This window comes from Schistocerca piceifrons, chromosome 5, assembly GCF_021461385.2.
Source record: "Schistocerca piceifrons isolate TAMUIC-IGC-003096 chromosome 5, iqSchPice1.1, whole genome shotgun sequence".
NCBI lineage: Eukaryota > Metazoa > Arthropoda > Insecta > Orthoptera > Acrididae > Schistocerca > Schistocerca piceifrons.
Window position 1 is genome coordinate 469856015 of NC_060142.1, and position 12856 is coordinate 469868870.

At 44.3% G+C, this 12856-nt stretch overlaps 1 protein-coding gene across 2 annotated transcripts in view; it reads right to left on the bottom strand.

The window, feature by feature from the left end:
• Positions 1-866: 866 nt before the first annotated feature.
• LOC124798625 (ctenidin-1-like) overlaps positions 867-12856 on the bottom strand; it is a 55670-nt gene continuing 43680 nt past the window's right edge. Inside the window, exons 1-3 of one of the 2 annotated variants that reach the window (XM_047262106.1) lie at positions 12306-12390; positions 9413-9559; positions 867-1642 (exon numbers count right to left, since the gene is read on the bottom strand). In XM_047262106.1, the coding sequence (XP_047118062.1) occupies positions 1352-1642; positions 9413-9559; positions 12306-12320 (453 nt within the window). In that variant the 5' untranslated portion in view covers positions 12321-12390 and the 3' untranslated portion in view covers positions 867-1351. Of the gene's footprint in view, positions 1643-9412; positions 9560-12305; positions 12391-12856 lie in introns of those variants that run through there. The other variant, XM_047262105.1, reaches the window with a different exon arrangement.

Here is a 12856-nt window from a genome sequence, read left to right on the forward strand (position 1 = left end):
GGCCTCCCGCATGCCCACTATACGCCCTCGCTCAAAGTCCGTCAACTGCACATACGGTTCACGTCCACGCTGTCGCGGCATGCTACCAGTGTTAAAGACTGCGATAGAGCTCCGTATGCCACGGCAAACTGGCTGACACTGACGGCGGCGGTGCACAAATGCTGCGCAGCTAGCGCCATTCGACGGCCAACACCGCGGTTCCTGGTGTGTCCGCTGTGCCGTGCGTGTGATCATTGCTTGTACAGCCCTCTCGCAGTGTCCGGAGCAAGTATGGTGGGTCTGACACACCGGTGTCAATGTGTTCTTTTTTCCATTTCCAGGAGTGTATTTAGGAATGGAGTACCGAATTCAACGAACATCCTTCATTGCATTGCCAATTCCAGTGTGCTCTATGGTGTAGGATTTTTCACTGCTACTGGAGATTTCTGACTTCTGTAACATAAGTTTTTTCTCAAGTATTTTTCGAATGTCAAATATGGCAATCGCGATCTTAGAATACCACTATCCCAGTGTGCAATACCTTTCGAACGTCTCGGTTCTTGTAACACAATATGCTTCACATTTTCTACCGGTATTTCATGTGTGTCATTTATAGATGTTTGCTGTAGCTTTTCTCAGGATAGAGAGGACACTTTCCTCGATATGGCAAACAATGGCAAACACTTGGGTGAATGGTAGGTGCAGAGTGTGTTGTTAAAGTGTCACATGCCTCGTCAATAGACAGTGGAATTGGCGTGATCTGCAGATACTCTTTAAATTCTACGGGTGCACTTATTAAAATCTAAGTAGTCTTATGACGACAAACTGCACCAACTGATAATATTAGCCAGGATTTTGTAACTTGTTAAAAGAGTAAAACCACGTTATATGCTCAAAAATAATTTATTATGTGAATGAACTAAAACATGCTTAAAATACATACTAGCTACATAAAGCAGCGTTCTCAGTCTACAGCATACAGAGTAAAACACTTGCGCGGGGCTGTTTCCTCCTCAACGAACCAGGCAATAGCTGTGTCAAAAACAGTACGCAGTCAGAGTCTTTTGCCTAACGAGACAGCTGTCATATCGAGAGCTATTTTCAGCGTTAGCTGATGCTATTGCAAGAAACTTGAGAAGGAAACAAGCGGTGATCCCAGATCCCCACGCTTGTACTGTTAATCAGGCGGCCAGGCAGGGTGAGAGCGCCGCGCTGAACGAAGAGTAATGCGGAGGAGGAGTTAAAACAAAAGATTAATAAAATAATGTAATGTAACATTCCGCGTCTGACTCTCAGTGGGGGAACAAGGGGGTGGTCGGCGAGGGCGGCGCGTCGTCCTGTACAGCGTCGGTGGAGGGGGGTGGTGGGCGGCTCACTTCCTGCCGAAGGGCGGCAGGTAGGTGCCCGAGCCGGCGCCGCCGCCGAAGCCGCCGCCTCCGAAGCCGCCCCCGAAACCGCCGCCTCCGCCCCCGGAGTACTGCACGTCGGCCACGTAGCCCGTGGCGTCGCTGGCCGTGTAGCGGACCACCTGGTTGCGGCCGTCGGGCAGCAGCACCTGGTACGTGCCGCGCACGTTACCCGCCCCGTCGCCGCTCTCCTGTTGCCCGAAATCGTTGCCCGACGGCGGGTCGCGAACCTGGTACTGGAAGTTGTACGGCTGCGGCTGCAGGGGGATACAAAACAAACGCGCATTTTAGTACGTGAGCCATATCTCGCGTGAATGAGACTATTTATCCTTGTCCAAAAAGTAATATAAGAATGTTACTTAAAAATCCGACGAATCTTTGTGCAGCTGTGTTGTTCAGTGTCTCTAGTATGCCAGTCAATCGTATCACGTCGCACTTTTCAGTTCCGAGTGCTCAATGAGCACGTAAAGTTGCCTCGAATAACAGAGTGTGATGACTGCGTGCCAGGGGATGGCCTGAGGATGGTACTAAGTCCGAAACCGGTAGCCAGTAGACAATAAATGTATCTTCTTCTTATTCTTCTTCCCTTCTTCCTAGGCCAAAGCCTGTTCCCTTCATTACTGCTCAGTCTACCATGAGGATGTCGCTCCATCCTTTCCTTCGACAGCCAGTAGTTCTTTTACCAACTTCTAATTTATTTCTTATCATTTTCACAATCTTCCGTTCATCCATTCTGTCTACGTGTTCGTTCCATTCCTGATTTCTCTTATGTACCCACTTATTAATGGAGTTCACTTTACATCCTTTTCTAATGTTTTCACTTCTCTCTCTCTAAGTGTCTTCCCTGAAATCCTTCGGAGAATTATCATGTCCGTGGTTTCCAGAAGTCTTTCAATGTTTCCGGTATGGCTCACCTGCATATGTCATTGTTGGATGTGAGGTCCGTCAGTTATGCAAAACACCGTTTTTTCTCAGTACCCAAACATGTTTCGGCACCACTGTGCCCTCGTCAGTGGTTTTCCGTTCACATTGCAGAATAAATAAAAAAAGAAAACCCACTGATGATGGCACAGTGGTGCCGAAACATGTTTGGGTACTGAGAAAAAACGGTGTTTTGCATAACTGGCGGACCTCACATCCAACAATTTTAACTGCAAACACGGCCAACACAAGGAGCTGCATATCAAAATGATGCATATGCCATAATTGGTCTCACTATTGTTTTGTGTATTCTTGCCTTTGCTTCTATTCCTGTGTCCGTGTTTTTCCAAAAAGTATCATTTAAACACCCTTCCACTTTTTTCTGCTTTTTCTACTAGCTTCCTTTTCGGCATTTCAAAAAATGTTCAAACGTGTGTGAGTTCTTAAGAGACCAGACTGCAGAGGTCATCGCTCCCTAGGCTTACATACTACTTAAACTAACTTAAACTAACCCATGCTAAGAACAACACACACACCCATGTCCGAGGGAGGACTCGAACCCCCGCGGGAGGGGCCGCTCGGTCAGTGACATGGCGCCTCTAACCGCGCGGCCACTCCGCGCGACTTTCGACTTTTCCACTGCTGGACAGTTCAATACCAAGATATTTCAGTGTCATTACCTATTGAATAATTTTTCCATCCATTTCCAGTCTGCGTCCAACTGATTCCACAGATGTCGTAAAACATTTGTGTTTTTGAGTGAATGTCACCATATTTATGTTTTTGGCTGTCACGTTAAAAACACGTAAAAGCTTCTGCAGGTTATCGTCGCCGTTTGCCAGCAGCAGTTTGTCAGCATAACAACTGACTTTTACTCCTTCCTCCCCCATTCTACAACCACTGCCAGTCAATAACTTTTTTATCGTCTCGTTCATGACAATATTAAAAAGTAGCGGGTTCAAAGAGTCATCTTGTGTAATACCACTGTTAACTGCTACGCACGTAATTAACCTGGAACCTATTTTCGCCTGGATGTAATTGTTAAAATAAATTTCTTCAACTGTTTTTATTAAGCTGCAAGGAATCACTTGATTTTAGAGCAGGTTTACCACACCTGTTAACACAAAGGAAAGCTGGTCTATTGTGTTGAATGGATTTCTCTAGAACCTTCTAAAATGAATACTGCATCTGTCCATGACCTACTGGATCTAAAATCACACTGCTCCTCTGCAAAGAAAATAATGCTTTTTATTTTATTTCCTATTATTTTTGTTATAAGTTTAAGGACTCTGCAGATTTACCCCTGTATAGTTGGATGGATCTTTCTTATTTCCTTTTTTGTTCACGAGAATTGTGACACTTGTTCTTCATTCGTTTGGAATTTTATTACCAGTTATAACATTGTTAACCAGCTCGGTTAATTGTTTAGTTAGTGGATATCCTCCACACTTCAGTAATTCTTTGGGTATCCTGTCTTTCCCTGGACACTTCCCACTTTTAACAGGCTTACAGCTTCTTCTATCTCTGCATGTGGAATAGTTACTCAGTCATTTACTTGTATACTGATCTCTTCGTTTTCTGGTGACTCTTTTTTTTTACCTTTACATAGCTCTGTTCAATGTGTAACCCATGATTTCTCTTTTATGTAGCTCACTTTCAAAGTTTCATTTAATTCTCTCCTCTGCTGTCACATCATTCTCCAACTTCTTTGCTGCAACCCACAGAAATAAATAAATAAATTGCGACTATAGACTAACATACACTTTTTCAGTGTTGTATAGGTTGCTGTTCCGCCAACAGTATATCGGGAAAGTGTACCGTCTCCCGCTGTGTGTGAAGTTCATACTGCTATTCGATTTCTTCATGCTGAAAGGTTCCGCCTGATTTCCACGCAGACCGCATAACATAGCTGTCACGAGTGACAGAAAAGTGCGGCAGTGGTACAGAAACTTTGAAACAGGACGTACGGACGTTCATAATTCTGGAGGTCAGAGAAGGATGCGGGTCTCAGTAGATGATCTTGTTCAGCGAGTGGATCAAGTGAATCGAGAAAATCGTCTTCGAAGGACAATTCATAACAATCGAAGAAGAACGTTATTATTAGGCATTGTCCTTCTTCGTGACACTACTCAGCCACACACTGTAGCGTTTTCAATGGCAAGCGTTTGATCAATCCCCAGGGGGGATACATACGTGGCTCCCTCTGATTTTCGTCTCATTGCTTACATGTGACTAAGCGGAGAACATTTTGACACAGGCACCGAACTGACTGAAAAAATTGACCACGGATTTTTCTGAAGAGTGTATTGGAGAGTTCGTACAACGCTGCAGCAAGTGTATAAGTCAGAGCGGCGGCTATATGGAGAAGCAGCTGCAAGATGTAGCTAGATGTTGCATATAAAACATTTTTATTTTCATTGTGGTTTCCATTTCTCCACCGATCGGACCTTGAAAAAAATAACCATCACATGGTTTCAAGTATTCTTTGAAGCGAAGTGTGTGCTGATCTGAAACTTTCTGGCAGACAGAAAATTTTGCTCGCACGGCTCACGACCTGCGGTCACATCTTTAATTCTGGTAGTACCTCTCTCCTACTTTCCAAACTTCACAAAAGTTCCCATACGTTTATGTCGTTTCACGTCTTCTTTAACCTTTGCTATTAATAGTAGGTCATTTGAAAAATGTTGCACACTTTACCTTCAGCGCCAGTATTTTTTTGCCCGGACAGATACCTCCCATTAGTGTAATATTTCTCGCTCCAATTATTTTTTTCTGTTTTGTGGTTACTCAAGAATTGGATCAAATCACTGACCTATCTTACTCTTGTCTGCTTCTCAAATGACTTCCTCTTGATACCTTTACCTTTTGAGATTCCGTTTATGTCTTACATACGAGGTCATGTCTTTATTCTACTGCGAAGTTTGCTAAATTTTTGAGAAACACTCTATCTTACGATCAAGTCACACGCTCCTCATAAATCAAGGTACACAAATGTTCCGTGTTTCTTTACCTGATAGATTTTACTTTCAGAATCCTCAAGATCCAAATGATGTGCGTTACACAGGATCTCTGTTTTATGAATACTCCTTCATGCTCACCCACAGGAAGATCCACCTGTTTTTCTACTATGTTCAATAAGGTCTTTGAAATTATTTCCTTTGAAGAAAGATGATAACGGAATCGCTCAATAGTTTGGGCACGTTCCATCCCCTTCTTATGATTACGAATAAGATGGCACATTTCGAGTTTCCATATAATTGTATACTACAGTTTTTACCGCAAATCATGTCCTTATGCAAGAGGGAAAGCTTCAGTCTGAAAGCAATACTATAAATATGCTTAACCGTATAATGAAATAACTTAGCAATGTCGTTACGTGGAAATTTGAGCGACAGAAGTACCGAACTCCTCGTGACTGAACTTCAGTGAAAGAGTCACTTCCCTTTCGGTACACATCTTCCGTTTAAGGTTAACGTGTAAGACGTCGTTGGCATTTCTGAGATTCCAGCGAGCTCCCGTTTGAGTTGGAGACCTTGCCTGCTCGGTAACTGACTTTCAAAGCTCGTGCCTCACAAAGCGCACTCAGGTAGTTTCCGAGCCATTAGAAGGGAATGATGGGCAGTAGCGGCAGCTGACGGAATGTCTGAAAAGCGCACGTCGTGCCGTGCCATCGCAGCCGATGACAAGGAGGAAACGAGGCTTTAACGACAGCTAGAAAGTAAGACGGACGTCCATGAACTTTCACGCGGTCGCAGAGATGATGCCTTCGCCGCGGGAGTCGCCCAGTTTCCCCAAAAGATGCTATCTGTCATCCGGCTGCAGCCATCCTCCCATCTCGCGCTCACGGCAAAGGTAAACATCCTGGCTGGCAAGCGGATAGACGCCCCTCTCGTGCTGACAAAAGGCCGCAATATGCCCTTGAAGCAGATATTTTCAGTGTTATCTCTGTCATTTCTCAAACTGAATGTTGGGGTTAGAATAAACTAAATAAATAAGTAATTTATCGCTTGATGTCAGCATGGGGTGGCCTGAGAAATATTGCAGAGACAAGCCAATTATTTAAGGGTGTCCGGAATGGGAATGAAAATTCACTTGTATGTATTCAGCCACTACCTATTACCGTCTCTAAAAATATGCCATCGTTAGGGTGTTACACTATAATATCCCTTACGTGCTTCTGTAGATAGCATTACTGTCTTACCTACAAAGCTCTTGTGGCAACGCAGTTCACGGACGTATACTGGATAATTCCATTGCAGGTGGTTCCATCATCATCTTATGCCACTATATCTTTATGTCACATCACTGTGGGCGAAACTGCACATGACGAGTCGTATGGTGGTGAATTTTCCATCAGTTATTCAGTTTCCCACCCGTAGTAACTAATGTGTCTCCAAGTGACATATAACTCTAGAATTCAGAATATATTCAATAATTTCAACGGTGGTACTATATTTTCGCGTTAGTAATGATTCCTTTGCTTTCTAACCCCCTGAAATAACTTTTTTTCTGCACAAAAAGTACTCGTATTACTTTGACATCATTACAATTTTTTTTCCCATGCATAAATGCCATAGGACGTGGTAGCCTTCCACGTATTCAGTAAAGTCAAGCGACTAAACGATGAACGCTGACTCGAAAATAACCAGTGAAAGACTCAACACGGCGCCGGTTTCACGGGACGAGAAATCCATACACGAATTCTAATAAACCATGCAAAAAGTAACATTTCCCTCTGTAGGATCTGCAGTTGTATTCTTGACATATCATTTGACATTCCACCAGATGAATGTCCACGTTTATCTGACATTTTTCTTTTGTATGCAGCGTCATTGAAAACGAACTTCTTGAACGCTACAGATATCAGCTTCATTCTGAAGGACCGAGAACTGAAGCGGAATGGAATCGATCGATTGACTTCCGTAATGCGATTAATTCAGCCTCATCCGGGTCTAAACGTGCAAACAACACAGAAAAATCCCATCCGGATAGGCCTTGAAGGCCCAATGGCACCGACCGGCCACCGTGTCATCCTCAGCTCTGAGGCGTCACCGGAAGTGGATGGGCAAGTGACCAGCCGTTGTCAGTTTTCGTCACCCGTGCCGCTATTTCGCAATCAGGTAGCTCCAGATTTGGCCTCACAAAGGCTGAGCGCATCCTTCTCGCCAACAGCACTCGGCAGACCCAGACTGCGACCCATCCAACAGCTAGCCAAGCCCCACAGCGCTTAACTTAGGTGATCTGACGGAAACCGGTGTTACCGCTAAGGCGAGGTCGTTAACAAGTCTAAAGGTAACACCGTAAAACTGCAATCATTTTCTACAGCTTTCTTCTTGAGGTTTATCTGTCCTATTGGGGGCCGAGACAGAGTGAGATAATGCAGTGGTACATCCTGAACTTGCATTCAGAAGGACGGCAGTTCAATTCCGAAACCAGATTAAAACTTTCCTTGGTTTGTCTACTTCGCTTTTAGCAAATGCTGTGATGACTCATTTGACATGGAAAGCTCCAGTTTCAGTCTCCTTCCTTCCCCATCTGAACTTGTTTTCCATCTCATGACTGGTCATAATCCACTTATTCAAAGAAAAGGGGCGATTCAGGATTATGGTAATTGTACAGGAGTAAAACTAATGGCACATTTTATGAAACTCTGGGAGAAGATAGTACAAAGATGGCTCTGGCAAGAAGCAGCAATGTGGGTTGAACAGTTAGGATTCATGCCGGAGTAAGGAACAATGCATGCAGTCTATGCATTTCGGGAACTAATAGACAAACACAAGGAGAAGGAGAAGGAATTTCATACGGTTTTAATAGAACAAAAAATGTCCTACGACAGGGCGCCACCGCAATAAATCTGATGAGTTTGAGATGGGGGGCTGAGGGGGGGGGGGGGGTGAATGCCAGATAGATATGTAGGTCTTATTGAGGACTGGTACTGTGTAATGGTGCCAGAATGCAGATAAGAAGCAGTGTAGGGCTAAAAGACTGCATACTAGCTAAAGTTGAGTTGCATCAAAGGTCTGCATTGAGCCACTATATAAATAAGTCTTGTCATCGATGTACTATCGGGATGAGTTGGAGAGCAAGTTCCTTGGCATATGATGTTCGCAAATGACATAGTGTTATGTAGTGTCAACTCGAATGAACTAGAAATCAGATTGCAAAGTTGGCTAAAAGCTTTGGAAGCAGGGGAGAGAAAATCAATAGGAATAAAACGGAGTATATGTGCTTAAAAGGACAAGGGTAAGAAACCAGTCGGATGAACAGAATTTATAGAAACCCGATGTCTTTAAATGCTTAGGATCAACAGTGTCTACCGGTGGCAATTCATACATAGCAATAGCTTGTAGAATGCAGGTAGTTTAGGTAAACTAGAAAAGGGCTTCAGGTGTATTGTGCGATAGAGAAATAAATCTGAAGATTACATGAATAGTGTGTACGTTGTAGTGAGATCTGCAATGCTATGTAGAGCAGAGGTAGGAGCATCATTAAGGCGTATTGCAACGCAATGTATACATCCAAAATGAGAATGTTAAGAAGGATGATGTTTTAACTAGTGACGAAGCCTTTGGCACAATTGTTTTATGACTCTCCATTGCAGGATGTGATTTTAGTGTATTTTACTTCTGATGAAGGTCTATTTAGATATACCGAAACCGTGGTCAAGAATTTTAATAAATCTTTATCCTGCAACTGTTTTGGCTGCCAACATTTACCGTGATGTTAAGGATTTGTAGCGTCAGCAGAGACGAAGGTTCAGAAACAAGAAGGCAAGAGGCAGCGTTAAAGTGACAGCGATATCAAAGAAGGTTCAAGAGAGAGGTCTGCAATGGTATGGTCATTTCATGAAAAGGTACGACCCCTATGTTGGTGAAAGAATTATAGGAATTGTAGTGGAAGGTGACAGAGGAAGATGATGGATGCACTATGTAGGCGAGGAACTGAGGGAGAAACATTTAAGGAAAAGGCGAGGCTGGGACCGAGGAAAATGGAGAAGACATGCCAGGAACGTCGACGAAGGGAAAGAAGTAGAAGAACGATGAGTCGTAGAATTTTGAATTCCGTTCATTTTTTGGACGATCTGTCACAGAAGCCTCAATACTCACCGGGCCTCCGAATCCACCGTTGCCGCCTCCAAAGCCGCCCCCGAATCCGCCTCCGAAGCCGCCGCCTCCGGGACCCCTGCCGTAGCCGACGTCAGCGCGCACCACCAGCGGCGCCGCAGCCAGCATCAAAACGCACAGCACCAGCATCTGCAACACACACTGCGTTACGCACGTTGCACTTCACCACAGACGCCCTGCTTTTACAAGTTCAGCTGGATTCAAATCAACGCGAGCTCATGTACTCCTAGACTGAGAATTGCCGCAGTGTATATCAAACTTCAGGTAGTTTTCCACTACCACTCTCTCACCAGTTGTAATGATCTGAAACAGGTTACTGCAGTTATTTGTTCTTCCTTTTTTTTACATTTGAACAGCAATCACAAAAAATGAGAAAGCCACTTCCTGCCTTGGATTTGGAATACTGCCGAGTTCTGGCTTCAGATCCCAAGAAAGAATCTTCAAAATCGCCATACATCCCCGTTCTATCAGTCTCGTGGGATACATTTGCCTGAAACTCTATCACGATTGTCCACTGTGTTGACGCGTTATGAAAGGGCCAGTAGCGGTTCAAATGCTGGCCTGGTCAATTATACTCACTTATACATCTACTTCTATACTCCGAAAGTCATCTTAAGATGTGCGGCGGAGGGCACTTTGTGTACCACAGTTACTTGCTCCCTTTCTCTGTTCAGGTCGCGAATGGTCCACGTGATGAACGATTGTTAGTAAACCTCTGTGTGGGCTAGAATGTCTACTTTCATGGTCTCTTCCGAAGACATACCGACGAGGAAGGAACACGTATATTGGATGACCCCTCTAGGAATGTACGCTCTCTGAATGCATACAGCAAACAGCACCGTGGAGCAGAAGACCTCTCTTCCAGGGTTTTCAAGCGCCTGCAGCGTCTGCCTCTAAAGCTGAGCAACTCCTGTAACGACATGCAATGCTTTTCTTTGGATGTTCTCTATTTCCTCCATCAGTCCTATCTGGTACGGATTCCAGACTGACGTTCGAAGTCCAAGAGAGTAGTGCGACGGTTCCTTTGGCAGTGCTACGGACGATTTATTCAATTAACTTTCCCACAACGACCCAATTGCATATCACCTCGATTTAAATGCAGATCATTAGGAATCAATAAAATTAGGTACTGAGTCTGCATTGTCGATTTAAATATCTTAAATATGTAAAAGTGTTACATATAAGAAGTAACTCATAAAAGGCAATATTCACAGAGAGTAAAACATAATTAAATTAGGTCTTTAAGATGCCTAATAAAAGTAGAGCTAGAGATTCCACAGACATTATAAACTTACAAAACAACGAAAACGCAGCCATTAACCTATATGATAGTTTGAATGTCTGGCAGAATTAAGAGACATAGGTTGCAAAAAAGGAAGAACATGATTTAACATCCCGTCGGTGACGATATCATTGGCGTCAGTTGTGTTGGAGGTGGCGTGCCCTTTCATTCTTCCCACCTAGAAAACTTTTCACCCAGTCGACTGAATAGACAAAACTATAGTGATTGTGAGCGGGTTATAATGATCGGATTTCAAATCACTGTAACGGAAAGAAAACGTCCTACGTGGAAAGTAGTCTCTAAACGTAGAACTACCGATTAGAAGACCAACAGGAAATGTCTGGACCGAGCGAGGGAACAAGGTGGAACCTGCTAAGCATCGCAGTTGCTATGGAGGAATGTTGTTTCTCTTTATCGGAGACCACCTGACAACTGAATCACATTTCACAGTCGTAACTTTTATAGCAGTAAAAAAACACGAACATTATTCATATCTTAAGCCACATGTAGTACTAGACTACTGTTCACAATTCAAACGTTTCCCTGGCAACGAAGTACACAGCGCAGACTGCATTGGTCACCATATGCCGTGGTTACTCCTGAAGTGAAGTTGCACCCACCGACAATTCTCAGAGACTACGTGGCCCACTGTTAAGAAAGTTGTTTTGTACCAGCTGTTGGTATATTCAGGCGCCGCGCTTAGGCCTAAATGACGAGTGCAGCTCAGATGCCGTCAAGCCATCCAGATTTAGGTTTTGCTTAATTTCCCCAAATCGGGTATAGATGACTGCTAGGATGTTTTATTTAAACAGGACGAAGCAAATTCTATTTTTTACTCGTATAACAATAAAAATTTATGATTCATTTGCGCTGATCTCATCGCCGATTACATTTTACACCCAAATATTCATTCATTTCTTACAAAACGTTGAATTTACTTACAAGTAAATCGTGTCTAACGTGGATAAAAAATTAAAGAAATCCAAATTATTGATTTTTGGTACGAATGTTGTTCGAAAGTGACTTCGATGTCTTTATGCATCACTACGCGCTATCTTTTTTTTTTGCGAAGAAGACGGAACTGTATAGCATAATCGTTAAATAGTACTCCGAGAAAAGATATGCAAGAGGGGACAAAACGAGTGATGCTATAGCTGCGCTACATGTTAGTTCTTTCTCCCATGTCCTCAGTTCTCAAAAAACTATTTCTGTATCCGACGTGTACTACAGTTTATGAGACTATATGAACGAAAGTGGACGCTGTAAACTAAGGGCTCATACACAACTCTTCGCTCCCAGTTTTAAATCCAGGTAGGAGTTATGTTGGGATTTTCGTAATAAGTAAATAAATAAATAAAAAAGAGGCAGGAACATCTTAAGTTGATGCTGTTTGTCGTTAACTAACAACAAATTCACCTGGTCATTATTGTGGGACATCATGCGGTGATGTGCGGAGGGAGAATGAGACGTTAAAACCTAACAGGTCGGTCAGACATTTACGTGACAAGACATTTGTCTACAGAATGACGAAATTCCGTGGAGTTGACAGGGTGTTTGTTTAAACAGGGAGGCAATACAGACCCGAATTCTCACCTTCGAGCTAATCATGTCGATGGCTGTCGGTGTCAATCAGAAGAGCGGATGAAGTGCTGCTGCTCGATGTGGTGCTTGCGACTGACTGATGCCCGCCTGCTCATCTCGCGGAGCTTATATAGCGAACACATTTACGAGCTACCCGAATACCGTACCGCTAGTTCCCAGGGAGACCAGGGCGTGACATTAGTGGATAATTGTGTTAGGATCCGGGAAGAGGGGGAGGGCGGACCTCGTCGGCGGCTCTTAGCGCCGCTTTTTGGTGCATCCGAGGCGCTTCTTTCTTCTCGACGGCGCGGTGGGGGCTGGGGAGGGGTCACGCGGGTCAAGAATGGAACCAGAGCGGCATCCCCGCCGCAGGCGTGATGCCTCTCACTTTATCAGCGGCTGCGGTTGAAGGTTGCGCACTCCGGTTACCCAACGGGGACGCCGCGCCGCGCCGCGCCGGGATGCGGCCCACCCCCACCCACCCGAAAGACCACCTGCCGCTGTCGCAGCCGCTGCGGCTACCGGCCACTCGCTGAGAGGCCGTAATACGCCGCCAGAGCGCC